The sequence below is a fragment of the Sceloporus undulatus genome, chromosome 10 (assembly GCF_019175285.1).
Source record: "Sceloporus undulatus isolate JIND9_A2432 ecotype Alabama chromosome 10, SceUnd_v1.1, whole genome shotgun sequence".
Classification (NCBI taxonomy): Eukaryota; Metazoa; Chordata; class Lepidosauria; order Squamata; family Phrynosomatidae; genus Sceloporus; species Sceloporus undulatus.
Window position 1 is genome coordinate 3,375,367 of NC_056531.1, and position 26,500 is coordinate 3,401,866.

A 26,500-nucleotide genomic window follows, 5' to 3' on the forward strand; every position below is an offset into this window, starting at 1 on the left:
TTAGTGTCACTTAACTTAAGCGTGATGGCTGTCTTTTTGAAGGATGAATTATTATCGAAATAAGGGAGCTAATGCACTAGTCTGGGAAGGGGGGGATTACATGGTTGTAAAGTGCCTCTTTTGTTCAGGATAGCATAATTCAAACTATTTCAAATGTGTAGGGAGTCATTGTGACCATAGGGGCAATGCTGAAATCCTGGTGGTACCTTTACTTCGTTGTTGTTAATATGCCTTCAAGACAACTCAACTTACGGCAACCCATAAGTAGAGCTTTCTTGGCAAGATTTATCCAGAAGGGGTTTACCATTGCTGTCCTCTGAGGAAGTTGAGAGTGTGTGACTTGTCCAATATCACCCAATGGGCTTCCATGACTGAGCTGGGTTCGAATCCTTCTGTCTTATAGTCCAGCGCTCAAAACACTACACTACGCTGTCTGCCTGCAATAAATACACACAATAAATACACTCTCTGCAATAAATACACACAATAAATACTCTGCAGGAAGTGCTTTTACTAGGCCAACCAGAAAGACATCAAGAATTGGGCTTCCGAATTGCAAGTTACGTATATTTGGCATATAGCGAGCTTTCTAAGTAAGTGAGGTTACTACTACTAGTGACTATTTGTGAAAGGATCCTCCATATTCAGAGCAGAGCTGGACAAACTTTTCTCAGATGTTTCTATTTCTCGAAAGTGAACACAGGTTGAAAAAGGTTGAGAAATACTGCAGTCCTTCTTTTCTCTTACTGGAAACAGGAAAGTAAAAATAGCAGCAGGACTTTGATCCAAAGCTCTCAGGCTTGGAGTATATTATGTTAAATAAAAAAGTGACAATAAAGCAAAAATCCAGTCCCTACCTGTTGTTGTCCAGTGTTGCATCCCAGTAGCATTTTTATCTGCCTTATTTGTAGCATTTGAAAGAAGGAATGTGCTTTACTGTGTTAGACTGCAGGTGAAGTGAAGGCAGTGTCACTCTGCCCTTGCTAAACCTCTCAGCAAGTTAATGTTTGCCTCCTTGCTCACTGTTTTGAAAACCTGTTCAGGTAAAGGTGCTGGACAGCACAGACAGTACACTTTAACATTATTATATCAATGACTAGTACGTACAGTGGATCCTTGGTATCCACTGGGGTATAGTTCCAAGACGCCCTATGGATACCAAAATCCATGGATACTCAAATTCCATTAAATACAGTGGTGTAATAAAATGGTGTCCCATGTATAACATGGCAAAGTCAAGGTTTGCTTTTTGGATTTTTTTTTTGGAATATTTTCTAGCTGTGGATGGTTGAATCCATGCATAGAATCCTTAAATACGGAGAGCCGACTGTATGTGATGTGATCTATGCCCACATAGTATTCAGTCACTGTTGCATCATCCTAGTTACACTACTCTAGTCAGTATTGTAATGCAGTTAATGCAAAAGTGAGGCTTCATGAGCCGCGCACAACGTTACCAAGTGGCCATGGAATCTTTCACCCAGTCACTGAACCACTTGTTGCCTGATGTTGCATCTTCTACCTACTTTTCCAGATAGGGGAAGCTGGTGTATGACGACACTGACTTCTGCGCTCCGACTTAGATTGGTGTTTTCTTAGCATGACCTTTCCTGTTCCCATTGTAGAATCGCAAACCTCTGAGTCCCACTGCCTCTGGAGGAAAAAGAAATGCGTACAGCACAATTCCTTCCCATTTCCTACTTTTCAAAAACCTCTCTTAACTTCTTTAGCATTTTAGATTTGATTGACGCACACAAGTAAAACTATGAGGTGATCCCGTGAAGTTATGATGTCATAGAATAATAAGAATTGGAAGAGACCACAAGGGCCATCCAGTCCAACCCCCTGCCATGCAGGAAATGTAAATCAAAGCATCCCCGACAGATGGCCATCCAGCCTCTGCTTAAAGACCTCCAAGGAGGGAGACTGTAGTAGAATGGACTGTATCATTTTAGAACAGGTCAAGAAAGCACATTTTGGAGTCATGCCTCCCTGGCTCTGGTATCTCCTTCTATGGAGAAAATTAGCACAGAATGGATTGGGCAGATTTGGATTCATTTTCTCCTTTTGGTACTGTGATGATTTTCTTTCTTGCAAGGGTATTTTTATGCATTCAAAACTACTATTCCATGTCTGCAGCTCTGAATGGTACAAACATTGCAGCCACTCCAGGATTTTACCACCTCATTATGCCAGAGCTGAACCAAAGTGTTTTGCTGATGGAGGCAAAGCAGCAAATCCATCCTCCGCCCCTAACCAAAGTCAAGATGCACCGTGCCAAAAGCTAGGCATGTTCTTTTAGCAGATGAGAGCAACAACCTCAAAAGCACCTCTTTCCATCCTTGTCGATAGAAATGCAGTGATATACTTCAGTTGCCATTGCTGCTTTTTCATGGCACCTTGCATCTTCCATGATCACTTCCATAGACGTGCGAGTGACCGAATGCCAAGTATGTTATCGGATTGATTAGGAAGGAGTGCCCTTCAGACACACCTACCGTTGTATCACTTCTTTCACTTGGCTTGCATTACTGTGTGATTCAACAGCGGCTATGTAAGACCCGCAGCTCACAGCAACAATCTGGTGCATCCTTACACTGAGATGGGTGGGATGAGGGTAGGTGAGTGGTTACAAATGTGGATAAATCTGACATCCCAAAGCTTTTCACACATCCGTCAATGCGCTCTTGAACCACTGCTGAACACTGGGAGTGACAGTAGCCCTGACCGGGTCCCAAAAGAGTGATACCTTTAATTCCCAAAATGCCTTTCATTTTACGTCTGCATTTTTATTGGGTTCTAAAAAGTCATGCATCCTCTTCTTCCGTTGGTGATACCTATTAGAAGATTTTAATACGTATTTTAATGACAGTGGAAATGGGAACAGCGCTTAAAGGTTTGAGAACTGGGAAATTGCATAGGAAGCTGCTTTCAGCTGGATCAGGCTATTTCTCAGAGCTTGGAAATGTTACTTTGGAGGGACTAGTTTCCATAAACCCACTGACATCTGGGAGTTGTAGTCCAAAAAAGTAATTTCTCCTTGCTCATCTTTTAGCTGCATTATCTTATCATCAGAGGTAATACTGTCCCTGAATGTGGATGTTCCATTTAGTTGTTATGGCTGGTTGTCACTGACAGGTCTGTTATGGCCAGCTGAATTCTTGGTTTTTGTAATGCAACTGTAGCTCTGTTTTGGTATTTTTGTGAGAGGCAAAAGCCTGAGTAGCACCTCCGTGGATTGCCTACCTTGCTGCCAGTATCACTTTACATATATACCTGTGTGAAGTGAGCAGTCCATGAAGGAAATTCCCTTTGACATTTAACACTGAAGAGTTAATAATACAGTTGCCTAGTACCGATATGGCAGTTCCTGTGTGTCCGAAGTGCTTTGCATAAATTAACCTTTGAAATGTGAAATATAACACCCAAACATAACTAAGGTGCTTTGAAAAATAGGACTTTTTCCTGTTGCCAGAGAGAAAAGTGCTAGGTTGAGATGGACTTCATTGCAAGGGGAACACTATAAATGTGGAGCTACCAAAGGAAAACCCCATTCCCAGATTGCAACCCCTTGTGCCTCTCCCAGGGAGAATACTCAAAAAAGCACCTCAATGGACATGGAAGTCTTTCCATTATATTTTATGGAGTTTCCCAGAATTCTGCCAACATTCATTTCTTGTCTCGGTTTTGTATCAGTTTGTGAGACTCTTCCCTCCGTTTTTCCTCTTCCCACACCAAAATCTGTGTGTATTTAATGTATACATGAAACACATTTTGCATTTGTATGTACCAATGCAGAAGTGAGGCATGTGCAATTTTACAAATGTCTAAAGTTGCACACTTTCCCCACATATACAAGTATATACAGGTACAAAGTATATAGATTTATGAGGCAAGATGTGCCTTGCTCTGTTACCTTGGGAGCTGTGAAAAACATATTTTTTTGGTATGGAAATGGGAACCCAGTACATTTGTTTTCCACCTTCAACTGAGGTTGAGAAGATTTGCTGAAGATCCACCTTGTATTGTGGAAGAATTCAAACTGGAAGCATTTTGGCAGCTGTTATTTACAGTACTCTTCCCTATGAAATTCTACTGGACCGACAGTTTTTCTTCATAGACGTTTGTCAAAAAACTTGCTTTTTACAAGCTTTCCAGGTGTAGTCTCACCTACCATCTATTTTGTGGGCATCATAGATGTTGATTTTGACTTTTGCAGGTTGGGTATGTTGTCTTTTTATAAGGGTTGTATGTTGCTTTGGAATCTTTAGATCTGAGTAGTTTATACATTTTAGTAAATGTAATAACTTCATGGTAGCCATCATAGGTCACTGCAGTCACAAATAGGAAGGATAATCAAATAACACTGAAAGACTAACAAACTTCCTATTCCTTGTAAAAATTGAAGCAAGTACAGTGGTACCTCGGGATACGAAATACCCAGGTTACGAAATTTCCGGGATACGAAAAAATCCCATAGGAAATAATTGTTCCGGGTTACGAATGTTTTTTCGGGTTACGAAAAATTTTTTGGTGCTTTTCGGCGCTATTTCACACGGAATCGCGGCGTTTCCCCATTAGCGCCTATGGCATTTCGGCTTACGAAGGCTTTTCGGGTTACGAAAGCGGCCGCGGAACGAATTAATTTCGTAACCCGAGGAAGCACTGTACACTTCACCATTTCCTTGTTCCTTCTAGAGTCCAGACTATACCCATGTTATTTTAAAACTCCTTTGGAGGTCTACAGTGGCCATTCGCAGCTGCCATTTTGAGTAACCCAATGCAGTGTCGTGTCACTCCCATTTTCAAGCCTTTGTTGGGTTGTATGGGAGTGTATCCCTATAAAAAAGGTTTGACGTGCATAATAGTGAGGTTTTTTAGGCCCAAAATGTTAATTTGGAGCTGGATTTTTGGATTCCTGGGGGACTTTGGGAGATCAGCGGGGTTCACAAGGGCCACATGTGGCCCACAGTGTTCATGAGTCTCGCCATTATAATGTAGACTTTCCTGGTTTGAGATCTTGGTTGACTGGCAACTTTGCTGGATTCTCTGTGCCAAAAATTGTGCCTAGTGAGAGCTTGCCATGTCCTATTAAGTGCTCTCTCTCTCTCTCTCTCTCTCTCTCTCTCTGTGTGTGTGTGTGTGTGGTTTTTTTTTTTTTAAACTCAAACTATTGAAGTTGACCCAGTTTAAGAGGTTGTGTCAACTGTTTTGAGTTTTCAGCTTTGGCAGCCGCCTGATGACCAGACTCATAAACCTCCTTATTCTGTCATTTCTTAGCTGGGCACTTCATTAAACTTTTTGTTTCAAATTCGACTGAGAGCGAGTTTACTAGGTCCGCCTAGCTTGGATGAAGTCCCTATCACCAGCCGGATGTAGTAGGATCAACATTGGGGAGTAGCGATTAGGATGCAGGAGAGGATATTAAAGGTTCCCAAGTTGAGTTCCTATTAAAATGACAGCTTAATGAGAAGGGAGCTGAGATGAAAGGCAAAGCAAGCATGCTGAGTACAACTTTGCCCCAAATCCATAGGCGGGGAGTTTACCCTTATGGGTTTATCATCAGCTGTGTAAATACCCTTTCCATGTTTTCTTTTGTTAGCTGAGGTTAACACAGATGTCTGCTTTCCGTCTTGAATTTGCACAGTTACATTCAAAAGGGTCTCAGTGGCTGTCAAATGCTTTTGTATAATGAGAAATCCTTTGTAGAGGGAAAGATAGAAAAGTTGCACAATCTGTTTGGATAGGTAGGACTGGAAGTATCTCTGGTCTCTAGTCTCAGGGCCAAGTTGTTTGATTTTGGATTCGTAGGGCTATAATTAATGTAGCAAACTGAGTACTCTCCCCACCAATATAATATAATCTGTAACTGGACAAGTTGATTTTCCTTTTAAAAAAAAATCAGGGTGCAAATGCTGCTTCATATCTGAGAGCTTTCTTGTAGGTTTTTTGCTGTGCATTGTTGCAACTCTGTGCAAGAGGCAAAGCACTAATACTGAGCCCCATGATAAAAGTTTAAGTAAAGGCAGTGCAGTGTAGTGCAGAGACTACAGGAAGCAGGTAGCAGTTTGGACAAACAGCATGTAAGAACACATCTGGATGGCACCGTAAGAATTTATAGGTCTATAATCTTTTCTGCCTTCGGCAGGCGGAAGCCTTGCAGGTTAAAGAGACAGGACAATTAGTCATATATTGCTCTGAAAAGAGACAGCATCATTCATTTCTACGGTTCAGCTGCAGGACTAGTTCTTGGAATCTAAATGAACCAATGTCACAATGGACTTCTGTATGAAATGAGGTCAGGCCTGGAGCGATTGGAAGAAAGCTTCTCTGCCTAGCCCTGTCCATGGTGGAGCATCCATAGAAGGCAATCATTCTGGGGAGTTTTCAGATCTGCTCACCAAAGGTCTGCGGGTTGGATGGTGTTTTTAAAGACGTAAAGGCTAGTGCCAGCAGTAAATTCCATGCGTTAATGGTGTGTTGTGTGAAGAAGCGCTTCCTTTTGTCTGCCCTGAATTTCCCATCCAGCGTCATTGGATGACCACAGGTTTTAGTCTCATGCGTATGGAGACTTCTCTCTGTCCATTTCTCTGTGTGAGACACAGGCAACATTCTACTTTGTTTGTTACCTGAGATTTACCAACCAGAGCTGGCTGCAAAAGGCATGCACAGAATTTTAAAAACGACGGGCTGAGATTCTTAAGACTAGTCCATGCCCTGTATAATTTTATAAACTTGTTAATTTTCTCCCCCTGCTTACTTTTTTACCCCTCCGAATGTAAAACCTCATGTACTTCATTTGCCTAGCGCTGGCACAGACCCTGGGTTTTAAGGTTATGGTGGTGCTGCAGAGGATATCCTAGTATCAGTTACTCCTCTCCGATATTTAATTCATGAATGTTTTAAGACAGCTCCTGCAAATGCTTCCAGTACTTTTCTTTTTTTTTAAATGAAATGCCTTTCCTTTAGTAGAAAAGAGGATGTTGCTGTACTGTTTTAATACAGCACATTTTCCTGGGAAAGCTGTACTCGTGGTATCCTTTTAATAGGAAAGCCATCCTGGTGCAGTGGGACAGTATTTACGTTACGGACCCTGCAGATCTGAGTTCAAATTTTTACTCAGCCACAAATCATACTGGGTAACAGTGGGATAGCAAATGCATATTCAGCACAGAAGCCAGTTTAGGTATCTATACTATGATGTTACTTTGGGGTGTACCAAATTCAGAAATAAGGTGGAACTTGGCATCTTTATCCATATTCTATCTTGTTTGAAGGAAGCGGCTGTTAGGCCGCTTCTGAAAAAACCTTCCCTTGACCCCCTGGATATGAATAATTACAGGCCATTCTCTTTACTACCATTTTTGAGCAAGGTGATCGAGAGGGCGGTTGCTCTTCAACTCCAAGCTGTCTTGGATGAAACCGATTATCTAGACCCATTTCAAACTGGCTTCAGAACAGGCTTTGGGGTTGAGACTGCCATGGTTGCCTTGACCGACGATCTGCGTCTGAGCATCGACAGGAGTAGTTTGACCCTGTTGGTGCTCCTAGACCTCTTCGGAGTTATGGAGCTGGGTGTTATCAGTACACTGATGACACCCAGATCTATTTCTCCGTGTCTCATTCGTCGGCCTCGAATTCTAATGGCATCTCCTCTCTCAATGAATGTCTCTGGGCAGTAATGGGCTGGATGAGGAAAAACAGATTGAAACTGAATCCAGACAAGACGGAGGTGCTCATGGTAGTGGCCCCGAAACCAAGAATTGGGTTGCAACCTCCAGTCCTGGATGGGGTCACACTCTCCTCTAGAGACTGTGTTTGCAGTCTGGGGGTGCTCCTTGACTCGTCGCTCCTGATGACAAATCAGGTAAGTGCGACAGTCAAGAGTGCCTGTTATCAGCTTTGGCTGATACGCCAGCTGAGCCCTTTTCTGGAAGTAAGGGATCTTGAGACTGTTGAACACGCGCTGGTAACCTCACATCTACATTTCTGTAATGCGCTCTACATGGGACTACCCTTGTGCTTGATTCAGAAACTGCAATTAGTGCAGAACATGGCGGCCAGAGTAGTGTCAGGAACATCGAGGAGGGACCATATTACTCCGGTATTAAAGTCCCTCCACTGGCTGCCTATTAGTTTCCGGGCCCAGTACAAGGTGTTGATTATCACCTTTAAAGCCCTAAATGGCTTGGGTCCAAACTATCTTAGGGACCGCCTCCTCCCATATAATCCTCCCCATACACTCCGGTCCTCTGGGAGGAATTTGCTGCAGCCTCAAAGATCTAGGCTACCTCCCAGAGGGCTTTTTCTGTTGTTCGCCCCCAGATTATGGAACGACCTGCCGGACGAGATCCGTCAATTGACATCTTTAGACAGCTTTAAAAAGGCTGTCAAGACGGATCTATTCCGGCAGGCCTTTCCTGGATAGATAATCCCGGCCTTAGGAACCCTCTTCTCATGAGAGTCCCCAAGGTCCTCCCTGGAAATTTAAGTAGAATGCTACCGCAGTTTACTGTTTTATTTGTTTTGTTTTGTAATAATGTGTATGTGTTGATGTTGTTTTAATTTGTTGGTTTTAATTATAATTGATTTAATAACTTTTTAAGGGGGGAGGGAAGTAGATTTTGATGTATGATGTATTGTATTTTATTACTGTTAGCCGCCCCGATTGACCTGAAAGGGGCGGGATATAAATAATAATAATAATAATAATAATAATAATAATAATAATAATAATAATAATTATTATTATTATTAATTATTATTATTATTATTATTAATACTTGCTGCTGAGGAACATCCATTTAGGATATAGTTTGAAACATGGGACCTCATGGAAGTGCCAGTTCCTTCACCTGATAGATCTCCCTAGGACAGAAACACAGAAGTTGAAGATGTTGTCCAGAACAGTTCCATTTTGTAGCACTCTTAATAACAGGTTAAGTAAATACTTACTCAGATGAAGACTACTTAGGTGGTAATTAATTCTGTCTCAGTATGGGATTTACTCAGCAGCTTTATGAGATATGGCCAAGAGTGTTTTTTACATGGAAATGCTTTGAGAATGATGGCCACATTACATTTGTCTTGTGACTAAGCCTGTGCACACTTACCTGGGAGGAAGGCCTACTGAATGTAGTACATAGGATTTCCTTCCAAGCGAGTTTGGATGGCAGCCTAAATACCCTGAAGGTACCAGATTCCATCTGATCTTGGAAGCTAAACAGGGTCAGCCCTGGTTAGTACTTGGATGCCAATGAATAGCCTGCTGTAGGGTCTATTTCAGAGGAAGGAATGGGCAAAACCACCTCTACATGTTCCTTGACTAAGAAAACCCTATGAATTCATGGGGTAGCTATAGGTTGATAGGTACATGCATCACATGCAAGCATGGATGGGATTGCCCATCCTAATCTGTGAAGAAAAACACATCATCATCATCATCATTATTATTATTTTATTATTATTAATATTTGCGTAGAAAACCGGTGGGGGTGGTTGTGCAAAAAAGCCACATATGTTTTTCCTCTGCAGTTCTTCAGGATGTCAAATACTTCAAGAAAATCGTGCAATATTCTTGCTTGTCTATTATTCTTTCTGATAGGGTTTCTTGACTGTTGGGAAAGTCACGTTTTAACTTGGATATGAATAATGATGACTATTTCAGAGTCATCTTTCAGGACCCATTGGTTCCTTCCCCCATTTTGTTTTGTGTTCTGCGGTGTGGACATCACCTTTCATGTGGGCAGGAGCGACAAAAAGTATTAATGAAAGCTCTCTATCTCCTCCTGAGGCTTAATATTGTATGAAACTACGGTTGAATTAAATGTCCTTTCCCCCCTCTTCCTTTCTAAGAGTATTATCAAAAGGCGCCATCTGTTTCGGTTATTCCTAGGATGAAGTCCAGAGGCATACCTGCTGCTTTTTTTGGTCTTCCTCCAGCTCAACCGGGATAAATAATTCAGTTCTGAGTGTACCCTTGTGCTTTGTGGCAGTGCTATTAGAAACTGAAAAATGTACCATATCTGGGAGGGTGCCAAGTATAAAATGGTGGGTCTGAGTGGTTCCTTTTCGTACTGAGTGGGGATTGATCCCTGCAGTTGAAAGCTGGTTTGGAGAGGAAGGGAGGTTATTATATCTGTATATAGATAAAGGTACATTAAGACAATGTGAAGGTATCAGGGCATATTATATCAATGGCTCTATAGTTAGAAATCTCAATCAGTACTGCTTTTAATATCCGCTTTCTTTGCTCTTCCCCTCCGCTAGGCTATGAGCATCAGCAAAGCTATCAACACCCTGGAAGCACCAGTGAAAGAGAAGCATGCCCGCCGTATCCTTTCTCTTTTTTCAGTATGTCCCTAAAGTTGGAATGATAGTGTTGGAAGGGACCACAGGGACTATATAGTCCAGCCCCCTGCCATGCAAAAATATATAGCTAAAGCACTCCTGAAAAATGGTCATCCAACCTCTGTGTAAAGAACTACAAAGAAGGAGACTCTGCCACCCTGTGAGGTAGTCCATTCCACTGTTGAACAGCTCTTAACAGTCAAAAAGTTCTTCCTAATGTTTAGGTGGAATCTTTTTTCTTGTGATTTGAATCCACTGGTTTGTGTTCTGGGTTTTGGAGTAGCACAAAACAAGCCTGCTCCATCCTCAATATGACATCCCTTCAAATATTTAATAGTGACCATCACGTTACCTCTCAGTTGTCTGTTCTCCAAGTTAAACAAATCCAGCTCTATCAGCCGTTCCTCATAAGGATTGGTTTCCAGACCTTTTACCATCTTAGTCACCTTCCTCTGGACACTTTCTACCTTTTCAGAGTGCTTTTGGTAGTAATTATGAAGCATGAATGACAACGGTTTAGCAGAATGCCATCTGCTTCATGATTTTATTACATCAAGTGGTATACAAGTATTATAAATCAGGGCAGTAACATACCCTTTTAAATTTATTTATTAAAATATCTATATATCACTGCCTGAATCCTGCATGGCCTATTATGTTATATAACTTTACGTATACCTAGCTGCATAGGAGACATGCTAAAAAACCCCTTTACTGAATTGCAAAGATGCATAATGGATATTGCATTAAAAATAAAAACACTTTAATGAACAATTTAGTCTAACTTTTCCACATCTCTGCACTCAGCAGAAATCCTAATAAAGCCATCATCTGGTGAGCCATAAATGCTGTGTTGGAAGGCCCTCATCATTCCCCCACTATTTCTAATGTACCTAAATGAGATCTTTGAATAGACCCTGAAGGTTTCTTTTCCTTATGATACAGAATTTTTAACAGGGAAATGGCCTGGGAGCAGAAATACATGCTTTCAAGAACATATGGTTCCCACCTAAAATGGCAGCCCAGTGTCACATCCTCTCACTGCATATTGCAGAGTTCAGGTCGCCCCATATTCTGTTGCGGTCATTATGTTGTGTGTTTTTCCCCCATCCTTACACACCATACAGTTGGCTGCTAATGGTAGAGATGAAAAAACCTGTCAGAATTCAAAGTGGTTCTTCTGTTTCTTGTGCCAGTAATGCTGTTTTCTAACACTATGGCATTTCCCCATGATTTAGTAAAAATTAAGATGTCTGAGGGGCCATTTCCCATTGTTGGACATGGAAAAGGAAACTGGGAGAGGCCTTTGGTTTCCTTGCCCACCTTTGCACACCATATTTAAAATTGGCCTTGACTTCTACACAGGAATTATTCTAGGAACTCATCATGAGAAAGGAGCGTTTACATTTTGGTCATACGCAATCGGTCTCCCCTTACCCAGCAGTGCCATCCTTAGCTGGAAGTTCTGCCATGTTCTCCACAAAGTCCTCCGGGATGGACATCCGAATGTGAGTTTTTCAGTCTCCTTCCATTTAGCCAGTGGGTAAGACTTCTCTTAGGTGATATAGCTGAATCTGTAGATGTTAAGTTAGCGTTACAGGTGTACTCTGTGTTTGATTTGGGGGACTCAGAAACATCCAGAAAGTCTTCTCTGAGGTAATGTAAAAGCTGAATTTGCAACCCCTGTGCACTATGTTTGTTAAAAAGATATACAGAAAAGGGGTTGCTTCAAAGCAGCTTACAAAATAGAAACCCTAATGATGCCGGTGACTGAACAGTAGCATTGGTCTACCATTGCACTTATGCAGGGCTGGGTCAAGGCATTTTGCTGCCGGAGGCAAGACAGAAAACACCTCCATCCTCTTCTTCCGTCCCAGTGCATAATACCAAAGCCCAGTAGTTTTGTCACCCCATTATTGGTTTGCCTTAGGGTTGCCATATGTCCGAAACCACTTGACATCACACAACACACATGCAACAGAATAAATAAAAAATTATTGTCTTTTCGTGACACCAATAACCTGTTGCCTGAGGCAGTCTCCAAGCCCTGTCTACAACTGTCAAAAGCCAAAAAGCTATTGGAGAAAGCTAAATGTCATATAACGCTCGAATCTTGCCAACCACTTCTTGGGCTGCTGTAGGCTGTTAAGTTTGCATCACATGTTAACCCAGTTAAACCTGGATTTCCCTCTCTTTATGACTGTCTGGGATCAATTCAGTGCCCTTTGATAGTAGCAGTTGTGTTGCTGTTGTGTCTGACTCTGTGGCCCTAAGCATCTTTGTGTGCTGCGTTCCTTAGGTTCTTCAGGATTGTCAGCGGTATCGAAGTAACATCCGAGAAACTGGAGACCTCTGGGTGAGTTCTGGAAATCCACTGGCTGCAGGCAATTCTTCCAGAGCTTTACCCTTCAAAGAGACTTGGAATGTTTTCTTTAGATTCTGACCTGGATGCTGGACAGGGAGTATGCCTTCCTGCATGGCAGCTATACCTTTCTTGAGTTGCCCTTTTAAGCAGGAAATGTGGGAGAGGGTGAGGCAAGGCTCTGCTTTTCTCTTGAGGCCTTGCTGCAACAAATGCCACATCTGAGTCCCTCTTATCCCTTTGAAAATGTCAGTGGGCTTGGTTAGGATGTGTGTGCAGCTATTCCATCCCCTAGGAATGGATAGCCTCTTGGGACTGCCAGTTGCAGATCTTAGTCTGTCTTTATGTTCATATTTTAAAATGAAGTGTATTTTTCCCCTTGACAGGGTCACCTGCATGATCGTTACGGGCAGCTTGTAAATATTTATACCAAACTTTTGCTAACCAAAATCTCCTTCCATCTAAAGGTAATTCTGCATTATGTTATGCCCCTGCTCTCACAACCTTTTCTGTGATGGTTTGACATAGGGATGTTGTGCGTTCTGGTTTTGGGTTAAAGTGCAGGGGAAACTGGACTTGGATCCAATCTGGTTTGAACATCAGGAATCATAATTGAGCATTATGGTAGATTTTAACAGTAGCGTCTTTTTCCTATTTCTCTGCCTGCTGAACCAGGAAAAAAAACTTTGTAGTCCTCTATACTGAAGATCCACAAGGAAGATAAACGTTCATATTTGGGTTGAATAGTACAAAGAATTGGCTCTGGGGCCAGCCCTGCTATTAAGCAGAGTGAAACCATCATCCAAGGATGTAGCTATGAGGCTGATGGTAAAAGAAGGGCATTACCTCCCCAAATAAGAATCCTACTCCCCGTCATGAAATTTTCCTTCAGTCTCACTGTCTAACACTGAAAATACTTCACACCAAGAAGTCTTCCACTTGTTGTGTTCACAGTCCTTTAGTCACGTTGCCTGCCTCCTTTTTCTTTGGTTGCCTAAACATTATTTCTAATTGCCCAACTGAAGTTTTAAGTTGCTCCAGTGTTAGAAATTTGCGGACTGAAGGAGGATTTCATGGGGGGGAGGGGGAGCAAAATTCTTATTTGAGGCCAATGCCCTCATTTTGCCATCGCCCCCACAGCTACACTCCTGCTTCAGACAGTAGATTTGAGGAGTCTTGAAAAATGTAGAAAATGGTTTGTTACCAGGACAAGTCCTTTTGTTAGTCAGGGTGAGGTAACTACTTGAAGTGGTAGAGCATGAGAAGCTGTGAGCTGTTTCATTCTTCCTACTGGAAATGCTTCTGATGATCCTCCTTTCTCATCCACCCCATTTCACCATCACTCTCACACACCTAAAGCAATCAGTGTGTATCTTTAGGCAAATCTGGCAGGACCAGACAGTGTTTTGATTTCTTTAAAAAGGCTGTGAAGACGAGAAGGGAGACATAGTGGCATTAGTCAGGCAGGCATGGAGGGCTTCCAAACATGGCAGTGGTCCAAACTTGACCGCTTCAAACATGGTAGTGGTCTTGCTTCTGTCTTAGATGGTGGTAGAGCTTCAACTCCTGCTGTCAATTCTTTAATTTGTTGTTGTTGTATTCTTGCTGGAGGTGGGGAGAGATACTTGAGGAATCTTCTACCTCCTGTGCCAAACTTTGCCTGGCTTTGGGTACTGTGTACCTTGCCTTGGGCGGATGGATTTGCTACTCTGTCTCAGGCAGCAGAATGTCTTGGTTCAGTCCTGAGTGGCTCATAGATGGCACTGTATTTCTCTGGCCACAGAGACGATGTTCTGTTACTTAACCAGCACTGAGGTCTTAAAAGCCTGTAGACCTGACACCCTGCCAGTTTCTGCCCACTGTTCTGTCTAGTTCTGGCCTAGGCCCTGTCTCGTCACTTCTTTTGTAGTGCAAAGGCTTGAATGATGGCACTCCTGACCTTCAACCAAATTAGACACAGGCCAAGACATGTTTATGTTAAGAACTTCATCATACCTAAAATGGATCTTGGGGGGGAAATGTTTTTGTGTTACTCAGATATGTGAATGTGCCAAACATATGTGAGCAAAACACTGAGAATGTAATGCATCCTCTCTATGGAGTGTTTCTTGGGATTCCTCCTCTGAGTTGTGTCTTGCAGCAGGGCAGAAATTTGCTTCGTAACAATGCCAACACTTATTTTTTCCCTTTCCCAAGCACCCTGAATTCCCTCCAGGCTTAGAAGTGACTGACGAGGTGTTAGAAAAAGCTGCCGGAACAGATGTGAATAACATGTAAGTTTCAACATCCGCCCCTCCAGCCCCTCACTTTTTTTGGGTTACTCGAGATCTTCAACAAAGCATAATGACTGCTTTTCTTTCCCAGCTGTAAATGGAGTGTCCCAAGAGTGAAATGTACCTCATTAAGCAAGCTTTGGACCAGAGCCCAAGTAGCTCTCTGGCTGCCTAGCGGGAGTATTAAGCAATTCTGCTAGATCAGTGTTTCCGAAAGTTCGGATACCTGGATAATGGTTTTATATATTTTTTATATATTGTTCTGGATTAAAACTGGTGGCATGCTTTGCTCTTGTGCTCAAAGATAAATAGAATCCCATTTTGGAAGACAGCCCGGATATAATGCCAATAAATAAATAAAATTAAAAATATATAAATTTTGCCACAAAATCCTACTCTGCCACCTCATTGGGGTCTGACAGGTTCTGGCTGACTGGTAATAGTTCAAGTATGAACCTAGAGGTGGGCAGTGCCATCAGAGGACCAATCTAGCTAAGTACAGAGAGGTAGACACCAGGCAACAGAAAGAATGCCACCAGCGGGCAAATTGGCCATAGGAGATACTGCTTTGTTGGTGGAGGGACCACTTGTATTGATGAAATCACAAATCTTTATATGCACATACACACATAGAGCAGCTTCCGGAAAGCCAAGCAGACTTGCTTCTTGCAGCTTTGAAAGAGAAGATGAATGATTGTGGATTTTGACAGAGACCTTTGTATTATGGTAGGAGTCATATTGTGCCATCGGCATCTGGTAATTCTAACTCAGTTCTCTTTAGCTTTCAGCTCACAGTTGAAATGTTTGACTACATGGATTGTGAACTCAAACTCTCAGAGTCAGGTAACCTCTCATCAATGAGTACTCCCTCCCTGTATTTTCCTTTAAATACGAAATATCCCACTGTTTTTAATCTCTGTTTTTGCACGTAGATATTGTCACACGATCCAATACAGGGAGAGGCAGGATACAAATAATAATAATAATAATAATCCAAAAATATTCTGATGTGCTCCTGTGCCTTTTGACCACACTTAGATCTACAGAAGCTTATAGGAGAAGCTTTTTCACAATGTGGCAGCACCTGTTGTATTGTGACCTCCTAATTTTATTCAGAGCCATAGCCATGTCAGTCTGGAATATTAGTATGCAAAGGGTTCTTGCAGCATCTTTGAAACTTAACTCAGCAAAAGACATTGTAGCATAAGGTTTCATAAACTTGGTCTACTTTGAATGCATCTGAGGACGTTGGCCAAGTCTATGAAAGCTAATGCTACAAGTGCTTTTGCACATTTAGTCCCAAAGGAGCTGCAAGATCCCTGTGCTTCTTATTTTATTGTTATGTTTGAGACCAAATATAGCTATAGAGACTGTATATACATATATATGTAAAAGTATTAGTAGTTCTGTAAAGCACTTTGGAAGGGTAGAATTTTTCTTCTTCTATTAAATTGTGCATCCTGCATTTTAAAAAATCCTCAGAATTCTGCATCATGGTAAAATGCAGATCTCTAGTAAAGGTGGCCTAAATTTAGGAACCTGTATAAATTATGCACACTTTGGGAATTTCTGATCAGCTGCTCCAGAAACAAACAAACCCTCTCCCCTTGTTTCTGATGACTCCATTGCATTTCTTTCCCTCTAACAATGTACTCAGAGGCGAAATGCTAACCTCTGCCCTCTTACTTTGGCATTTATGGCTGGTGGCTATTAGCCATCAAAACCATTAATGCTGTTTTAAACAATATACCTCCTAACCATAGGGTCTGTTACTTCTAGCTATTATCTATATAAGCTGACTAAGAACCCTGTTTCAGCTTGGAACAAGGCAAAAGCATTCTTGCAGGCTTCTTGGAGTGGGGTGGGGTAGAGTCTCCCTAGATCCCTAGGATCCATTGTGGATTTTCTTGATGCAGAGCATCAGCCTTGCCTGCCCTCAAGAGTGTTGGCAGTGGCACTGTTTGCCCTCTCTCCTTCCACTTGTTCAATTGTATGTTGTCATGTGAACTTGGCATGCCTTATGCCTGCGGGCAAGGCTATGTACTCTCTTGGTTAATGATCAAGCTTTTTTCTGATCTGGTTCAGTTCTGCTTGGTCTTACCCAACAGCAGCCTGAGTAAACAAAGGTGGCGAGAGCCACAACTCCCTGGTCAGTGATGGAGAAATCACAGTTGGCTCCTGCTGATTCCTTTACAGTTTTCCTTCCTTATAACTTTCTTCATCTAAGATGTACAAAAATGCTGGATGTTAAAAATCATGGAGCTGGACTCCAGCCAAAGTTCCCCAGTCCACTTTGCTGTCTATCTTTTTTCCAGCAGTGCTACTACTATTGCTGCTACTAATGGTAGTAGTAGTAGTACAACCAACAGCACTACTATTAATAATAGTTGTTAAATCCATTGCTCTCCTGGCTTTCTGATTAGGTAAAGTGTGCAATGAAATGAAATGCATATAATTCATATATGTGGTTATCTTATTCCCAACTTCTCTTCAGTTTTCAGGCAGCTTAACACCTCCATGGCCGTCTCTCAGATGTCAGCAGTTCAGTGTCGTCTGGCTCCTCTCATCCAAGTGATCCTGGACTGCAGCCACCTCTACCATTACACTGTTAAGCTGATGTTCAAGCTACATTCATGTAAGTGGCTGTGGGTCAAAGGCAAAATGGTATAGTTCCCAAAATATCAATGTATTTTCACGAAAAGCTCCTATTGCCAGGAACTAAGCCTTGGAAGGGCATATCAACCTTTGGAAACCCTGTAAAAAATGGGAAACCACCAAATGACAGTATTGTAGGAAAGGTGGTATGAGTATCTCTGGACCTCAGAAGACTAGCTTGGGACCTCAAGGCTTGTGGTACCTCCTCTCTAGAGTAGACAGTACTAAGCTAAGTGAGCTGTTTATCTTTATTATTATTATTAACCTTTATTTATAAAGCGCTGTAAATTTACACAGTGCTGTACATACAATCTTTTTAATTAGACGGTTCCCTGCCCTCAGGCTTACAATCTAAATTAGGCTTACATTCCCTTGGTTCTTGAATGTAAAGCCTAACCAACTTTCTGTGCTACCTGTATGTTTGTGGCTGGGGCCTAGTTCTAGCTGAGATTGAAAACAAGGTGTACATCATACCACTTTCAATTGCAGGTGTGGGCTTGTGTGGTTTGAATGCTCCTCCATGTGGTAATCATCTCTGCAAGGAAACTCAGCAGCGTATCTAGGAAAGGCTAAAATAAAATCCTTTTCCCCTGGCAATGATGGGGGTTCTGCATGGAGGGAATTTGCCTTGCATCGAGAATGCTTCCTTCATGCCAGCTACCTTAATAATAATAATAACAACAACAACAACAACAACAACATAATGCCGCCTGAGCCCCATAACACATGGGGTTCCCACTTGGGAAGGACTTAGCCTCCAACTTGACTGAATTCTTTGCAGAGCTGGCAGGGCTTCCTTGGCAGATAAGCCAGCGTGGGAAGTGTCTCCTAAGGAAGAAAGTTTGCAAAGCATTGAATTAATTTATCTGATTTTAATCTGAGTTTTCCCGATTGCAATGCTGACAGCAGTTTTGGAAATGATTTAGAGGTAGGGCCAGGGAGATACTTTCTTCTGTTGAGTGCTGATAATAGTGCTTTGGGACTAGAGTGTGAACTAAACTCCATACTACTACTACTATTACTACTATTATTATTATTTGGACAAAGAGAGATTTCTTTGGGAAGGGTGAGTATCAACTGCACACGACCCCTTTTGTAGTCTTAGATACAGACCAAGGCAGTGCCAGGTACATATCATCTCTTTATAGCTATAGGTATGGTTAACATCCAGAGGGGTGTGTGGCTTTTAATGAGATTTCATGACTGAACTGGAAATTTCATGATTTAACGGCTCAGTGGTAAACTAGACACTTTTATGTTGTATGTGTATCATTTTCAGCAGTTTTAGCCTTCAGGTTATTTCTATAAGGAATTTGTATGCTGCTTTTCTGCTTAATGAACGGTTTTCAAAGATGCTTACAGGCGGTGTTAAAACATCATTAACAACATTAGACATAAATAAATAGCACGCTCCAACAGACGAGACTATGTTTTAAAAAAAGGTGCAGCCTAGTGCTTCAAGCTGTGTCGATTCTACTTTGTTTTCTGTAACGTACTTTTAATTATTTATTAAACTTTTACTCCACCTTGCCACCAAAGCAGCACTTTAGGCAGATAACCATAAAAGTCAAGTAGAAACAGAAATACAATTAAAACATAAAAGTGATTTCAGAACAATTAAAATGCATCGGTGGAAAAGAGGTAACAGCAGCCTACTACATTGCCCTCCCAACAGCAATGTAGCTGAAATGCTAAAGGCCTATCTAAATGAGAATAAAAGTCTTTGCCTTCAGTTTTTACTTGATGTTGGTCATGATAACATCTAGCTTGGCTGTGTGTGTGTGTGTGTGTGTGTGTGTAAAAGCTCTCATAATACTTGTAGTGATAGATTTCAGATCTTCCCCTTCCTTAACTCTCTTAGCTAGTTTTGTCGTTGCTGGTGGCTTTCAATTTATCCATTCTGCTTTTTTATGAATGGAGGAGCATTGATGGCAATTCCTCAAGGGAGCTGAAAAGCACTCAGTGGTTTTAATGTTGCGTTCAGTTTGGGAGATGAAGTACACTTGGCTTGCCATGCTCAATGCCTCTGTTTAGGGTTCAGTTTTCAGGCTGGAGCCTCTGAGCAGAGTCAGATTAACCCTTAAGTATATCTCAAGGCACAGGGTTGCTTGGTCTTCAAAATAGCAATAAGGGGCATTTGAAATTCGTAGGTGAGGGACTTGACAGTTAGGAAGTGATGCTGACAAAATGGATGAGTCTTTCAGGTGCCACAGGACTGTTGTTTTAAACAGCTAGCCCACATACTGAGTTCTTCCTTCTCTGACTTCAGTTTTACCACTTAGTATCAAGTTGCCAATGAAGTTGCAAAGCAGGTTATAAGGTTTTAACTGTGTACATATCCCCACTCCTTTATGAAGCTTGCCTAGCAATTTGCATCACTGTCTGGCCAGCATAAGAGAAAGTCTATGCACATAGATTATGCCCCTCCACATTTGCGGATTCGACTTTTGAAGATTGTATTATTTACGGTTTTGATTATTATGTTCTTTCTAGGAATTTCTCGGTTTTCCAATGCAACTCTGCTGGAAGTTGACCATAGAGTTGTGCTGGAGAACCTAGAAGTTCCTAGAGAAAACATTTCTCTAGGCATTTGTAGGTCCTCCAACATGATTCTGTGCTCAATTTATGGTGTATGCTGATCATAGAGTTGCACTGGAGGACCTGGAAATTCATACAGAGGGCTTCTCTCAGGTGAAAAGAATAGAGGGTTTTTATTTGTGGTTTTCCCACATTCATGGGGATACTTCAGCCTTAAACCTAGCAAATGTGGAGGGAGCACTGTACTGCATTTCTGCATCGTGGATACATCCAATATCAGTGGTCTCTAAACAGCACAGATGTATTATCACCAGTGGAAGCATGGAGAGGCTCTTTTGAGTCTTCCTTTAGAATACTTCCACTGTATGAAGATGCTGTTTGTCTACTTCATTCCAAAACCTAGCATGTGAAGACCCATCTGGATATGTATAAACCAAGTTGTGCTTGGTTTCCAAACATCTTCCTAAGATTTTGTTCCAAACTTGAGCATACCATCCTGGCCCCTAGTGTGCTGAAGGCTCTGACCTTTTTCTTTTCTTGGCTGCCCAGGTTTGCCTGCTGACACGCTGCAAGGCCACCGAGACCGGTTCCATGAACAGTTCCGCAGGTAATGTGCCTTGAGACCATTTTACAAACGGGGTTGTCAGTCTGTGTTTGGACATCCCAGTTATCTGGATCTAGAAAACTAAGGTCTTAGAGGGTAAAAGTCTGGCTGACCATCTTGATACCAAGTTTCCTCTGTGTAGAGAAAAGGTAATAAGGTCTCAAGCATCATTTGAGGGGAAGATGAAAAGCTGGCTTGGGAATTCTGGGGGTTGTAATAAAAAAACTGTTCTAAGCTTTGCTGAAAAGGCACACTGCCCTGCTCTTGGCTTTTGCACTGACAAATCTTTTCTCTCCCTGTAGCCTTAAAAACTTTTTCAAAAGAGCCTCAGACATGCTGTATTTCAAGCGGCTTATCCAGATCCCAAGACTGCCTGAGGTACTGTCTTTTTTTCTTCGTACTGCTGTGTTATACAGTTTTTTTTCTGAAAGGGGGACTAACCCTTCCTCGAACTGCAGTGTTTGGATGTGGTAGAGAGACTGACTGCCCACTCTCTGGGGCTCTGATAACCACGCAAGTTAAATATTGGTGAAATTTTTGTATGTTTTTAATTGTACTGTTCTTTTAAATCGTAAGCCACTCTGAGTCCCAGGTTTGGGGAGAAAGTGGGATACAAATAAATATAATAATAATAATAACCACCGCCTGTGTTTTTAGGGATGCACTCTGGTCTTTTTCCCCACTGCTAATGTGTGTCTCTTTTTACTGTTTCTCGAATAGAGCCCTCCCAACTTTCTGCGGGCATCAGCTCTGGCAGAGCATGTGAAGCCTGTAGTGGTGATCCCAGAGGAAGCTCCTGAAGATGAAGAACCAGAGAACTTGATTGAGATCAGCACAGCACCTACTATGGAGCAGCAGGTAAGGCATCGCACACAGTTTGTTCCATACAATACAGTAAAATAGGACTATGTCTTCTTGTTCTTGGAAAATAGCTAAGTCAAAGTCCTGGTCATTGGCCTAGGGGAACATGTTGAGCAACAAGGAAACATCTTTTTCATATACTCCTCAGTGGGCCATTGGTATCTGCTGGGAGGACCCTCCGTGGATACCAAAATTCATGGATGCTCAGGTTCCGTTATATACAGTGGTATAGTGTAATGTTGTCCCTGATACAAAATGGCTAAATCAAGGTATACTTTTTGGAATATATATTATATTATATTATATTATATTATATTATATTATATTTTCAAGCCACGAATGGTTAAACCTGTGGATAAAGAATCCATGGAAATGGATTGTAATTGCAATATATTCTAAAAAGTGTTTGCTTTGACAAGCTGCTCTCTGGTTGCTGATGCTTGTCCACTGACTTGATGAAGCAAGAGAGTGATTTAGTTTTTTGTGGGTTTTTTGGGCTATGTGGACATGTTCTAGAAGAGTTTATTCCTGACGTTTCACCAGCATCTGTGGCTGGCATCTTCAGAGAAGAGAGTGACTCTCTTGATATGTCCAGGGTGCCTCCTTTTACTACTGTAGTATCTTGGTGCTGCCACATGAGGGCATATTCAGAAGCATGATTAACCTCAGAAGTGGTAGAAATCAAAGACCTAGCCATGTTAGTCTGGAAAATCAGTATGCAAAGGGATCTTGTAGCACCTTTGAGCAGGGTGACCAGATATCCTAACCACAAAAGAGCAGAAGGCATCACAAAATGCATTCAAGAAAAATGTAGGACATCACGAAATAAAAACTAAAAACACTAATAAAAATAAATGTATGCTTCCTAGTCGTCCTCACAATGGAAGATATTATGAAATTCCTCCTGGACAGAAGGTGGAAATGTAGGACATGTCCTGGAAAAGGAGAGTGTCTGGTTATCCTGCCTTTGAGACTAAATGAGAAAGATGTGTGTTTAATAACCACAGGAGTGTTAGAGAAATTGTTCACTTTCTGATGAGGCACTTATCAAACAGATATATATATATTTCTCTCTGTAAACACTTTCCTGTAACCTTGGGAATATAAGGCATAGATACAGTATTGCATTTGATGCACGCCTTCACCACTGTCCGTCCATTTGATTTTTTCAAAAAATTTCTTTTGCAGAATGTGTCTGATATATTTGAGCAGACTTTTGGCCCTCCCAATGGTATGAGAGATGATAGGTAAGGTTGTTTTTATCAGCAAAATGACAGAAAGCTTTGAGCCAGGGTTTTAAATAGGGTGGCTTAGCATTTGTATAGCACTTGAATTTTATACAAGGGAAAAAAATGTATCCACATAAGAACCCTTTAAAGGGAGAGTCAGTATTGTCATATATACTAATCGCAAGCTCAGTTCTATGAGTTTTTGCACAGACAAAATAGCATAACCCACACACAAAAGGGAGAACTTTGGGCAGAGAAGCTAAGGAGCCAAGGGTGATGAAAGGAGTATCATGGAAGAGCATGCTGTTTTCTGGCTAACGCTTTGTACAGAAGTATTCCATACTTGTTTTCCCTTTAATGCTAATGCAGGAAAGGGAAGAGGGTGGGATGGGGACTGAAGGCTGCCTGTGAACTTCATAAATCTGGTGGTAATTTGCACTTCAGTGCTATTCAGCACCAGCTCACAGGTTAAGCATTACTTCCTTTATCCTCAGGGATCTCCAAATTGAAAATCTGAAGAAAGAGATTGATCTGCTTCGAGGAGAGCTAGAAAAGATTAAGCTAGAGGTAAGATTGAGGTCTGTCTGTATGTCTGTGCTATGGTTCTGCAAGGGTACAGAAAATGCTACTTGGTATGAAATGTGACTATTAATCCTTAGCTCAGAATCTTTGAATTCTTTTTTTTTTAAGTTTCAAATCTTGATGAAATTTGTTGAAATGCCTGCTGAAAACCCAGAAGCCACAAATTATGGCTGAAGAGGCTGCCCTTCCACTGGTGTAACTTTTGCTCAGTTCATGCAGGGCCTACGACACTCAGTCCAAACTAGACATGAAAATGCTGCATGTATTTTGCTCACACATTGGCTCCCTCAACATAAAACTGCCAGCAGAGCTGTGCAAAATTACTCTTTTGGGCTATGACTCTAAGAATTCCTTGGCCAGCAACTCCAAGCAAGAAATGATATACATGTAATTTAACTCCAAGTGAGATAGATTGGTCATGTACACCTGCAGAACTACATCACCCACATTGCCATGGCTGTGCTTATATTTGATGATGGGAGTTACAACCCAATATGTTTGTAGGATGCCAAGCTAGGAAAGGTGGGCTTGAAGCAATATAGCACTTTGAAGGAGCGGGGAGCGGATGGATTGATTCCCCCCCCCCCCCACACACACAACCTGCTCCATCTTCATGTGAAAAAACCAGAAGTGCTCCATGTTCTCTTTACATGTGTGAACCAGGCAAGCATGTGGTTCAAAGGATGTGGCTAGCCCACTATGTCTCCATTGGCCCTGAATCAATTGAAGGCTGATTTTTTTTGGTCCACAGTTCCCAGAAATCCCTACTCTGTGTGGTGAAAAAAACATTTTTTTTCCAAGCTTCAAGTAAACCATAGTGTAGTATCATCCACCCTAAAATACAAAACAGAATTAAAGAGAATGAAAACAAAACTGACATTTATAAGCATAGAGTCCCCCCAATTGGTATGATGTCCTCTTTGGACACCAAGAAGTAAACTGTTGACATGTCTCTTGAAATGAGACTTTTGGGGTGGGTTTGGGGCTGGAATGAAAGCAGGAGGATCTCACAGTGTACTTTTGCTCTGTTTCTTTGCAAAAATGTGCATTACGTTGTGTCTGTGCTCTTGTTTTGGTGGTCAGGCTCAAAGATACATCACGCAGTTGAAGGCTCAGATTAACAGCCTGGAGGCAGAAGTGGAAGAACAGCGCAAGCAGAAGCAGAAGGCTCTGGTAGACAATGAGCAGCTCCGGGATGAGCTGGAAAGGTTGCAGAAGGCCAAACTTGAGGGAGACAAGAGCCGAGGGCTCTTTTTGGAAGCAGAAAGTAGGTGGAACCCCTGGGTGAGGGATCTAGAAGGTTCCAAGGGTGCTTCCAGGCAGAATACTACCTGTTAAGGCATAGTCCAGGAATTGGATCTTTCTTCCTTAATTGAATTTTTATGAAAGTGGGGGAAATTCATAGGAAAATTTGGGAAGGTTACAAGTGGAAGCCATCAGTTGGATACCAGTAAAGCCTACCAGTGAATTTCATCAGCTGGGGCAGAGCGGTTGCATAATAAAAGGTTCGTGTGGAAGCACTCTTGCTGTGAGCCAGTGAGTTTGTGCACTTATGTGTGTACACGTTAAATCCAGTATACTGTGCTATAAAATGCTGAGGGAACCTTGAGCTCCTAAGCATCATGTGGTAGTGAATTCTCTGCTCCACTTGAAGTATTGCTTCCCTCTGTCCCAGTTCTCCCACCATTCTGCTTTAGTGGATGATCTCTGTTGGATTCTCAGTTTAAGAGTCTTCTCCACTAAGGTGGTCTCCTTTGTACCACATATTGTTACCACCCCCAATCCCACATTGTAGCTTCAGAGTATGGGTTAAACAGCTGGTTGAAAGCAACATGTGACATCTTTCCTTTTGTCAGAGAAGGCCAGTGCTACCGAAATCCGCTACATAAAGCTGAAAGAGAAGCACAATGAGTTGATCAACACACATGCAGAACTTCTGAGAAAGGTAATGGCGGTCTCTCCTGCTACTTTCTTTTGGTGGTTTGGAATGATGCTGTGGGAAGAGAATACCTTTCTCATTGATTGTCTCAAAGGGAGTACTGACCTCTTCCAGACAGGGAGCATTTCCCCCTACATATGTTGATGGTACATTACCACCACTAGATTCTGTGTCATGTAGCCAGTATGATGTAGTGGTTAAAGTGTTGAATAAAGACTAGGGAGAGCTGGGTTGAAATATCACTTGATAGTTAGGCTCACTGGTCAGTCAGCTTTGAGCCAGTCACTCTTTCTCAAGCCTACCTCACAGGATTGTTTTGAGGACCAAGTATGTTCCCTAGAACTGCATGGAGGAAAGTCAAGATGTAAATAAATAAATATACTGGGATAGAGGATGGATTTAATTGTACCAGACTTGCTTCAGTGGGGAATATAGCTTTTGAACAACTGTGTGTACAAGGTATGCAGTTGAAGAGGCTGAGTAAATGGCCTTTGCACTTTTAAACTGGAGAGGAGGCAAGAAGAAGCTCTTTAAAGGCTAGGGATTCAAACTGGTGCACTGTCTCAGAGGGTCCCAGTGATGCAAGTGCAGGGTGCCTTCTCTTTCCCAAAGGGACAGTGGTGCAGTTGCTCTCATGCTGAGTAAGTCGTGCTCTTAACCAGTGACTTCCAGTTAATGGTGTAAATGCTGACCAGCAGTAGTTTTCTCACAAGGTGCAGAAGAATCAATGGGAAAGGATTTTAGTTTCTGTGGATTCCTGATTACTTTTTCCAGCTGTGTATACTTTTTTTTTAAAATGTCTTTTTATCCCAAGAATGCAGATACTGCTAAGCAGCTGACAGTAACCCAGCAGAGCCAAGAGCAAGTTGCCAGAGTCAAGGAGCAGCTGGCTTTCCAGATGGAGCAAGTGAAGCGCGAGTCAGAAATGAAGGTGCACCTTTGCTACTAAAGCAACTTTGTTGTACAACATCTCTGTGAACCAAGCTTGTCTTTGTCTGTCTTGTGCTGGGGACCACTTTCTACCCCACTTCAAAACCTGTAAATGGAATCTGCTTTGGACCGATGGATTTCTGATCCGGGAATACGTATGATGCTGAAGGCATAGGG

The 26,500-nt window shown here is 41.9% G+C and overlaps 1 protein-coding gene across 2 annotated transcripts in view; it reads left to right on the top strand.

Annotated features, from left to right (window-relative positions):
• HIP1R (huntingtin interacting protein 1 related) overlaps window positions 1-26,500 on the top strand; it is a 48,601-nt gene that overhangs the window by 10,500 nt on the left and 11,601 nt on the right. For both annotated transcript variants that reach the window (XM_042441782.1, XM_042441783.1), the window contains exons 2-16: window positions 10,270-10,333; window positions 11,716-11,858; window positions 12,650-12,706; window positions 13,099-13,179; window positions 14,909-14,985; window positions 15,767-15,828; window positions 17,480-17,620; window positions 20,728-20,785; window positions 21,085-21,160; window positions 21,503-21,640; window positions 22,832-22,890; window positions 23,367-23,439; window positions 24,538-24,721; window positions 25,311-25,399; window positions 26,208-26,324. In XM_042441782.1, coding sequence (XP_042297716.1) covers window positions 10,270-10,333; window positions 11,716-11,858; window positions 12,650-12,706; window positions 13,099-13,179; window positions 14,909-14,985; window positions 15,767-15,828; window positions 17,480-17,620; window positions 20,728-20,785; window positions 21,085-21,160; window positions 21,503-21,640; window positions 22,832-22,890; window positions 23,367-23,439; window positions 24,538-24,721; window positions 25,311-25,399; window positions 26,208-26,324 — 1,419 coding nt within the window. The remainder of the gene's footprint in view (window positions 1-10,269; window positions 10,334-11,715; window positions 11,859-12,649; window positions 12,707-13,098; window positions 13,180-14,908; window positions 14,986-15,766; window positions 15,829-17,479; window positions 17,621-20,727; window positions 20,786-21,084; window positions 21,161-21,502; window positions 21,641-22,831; window positions 22,891-23,366; window positions 23,440-24,537; window positions 24,722-25,310; window positions 25,400-26,207; window positions 26,325-26,500) is intronic.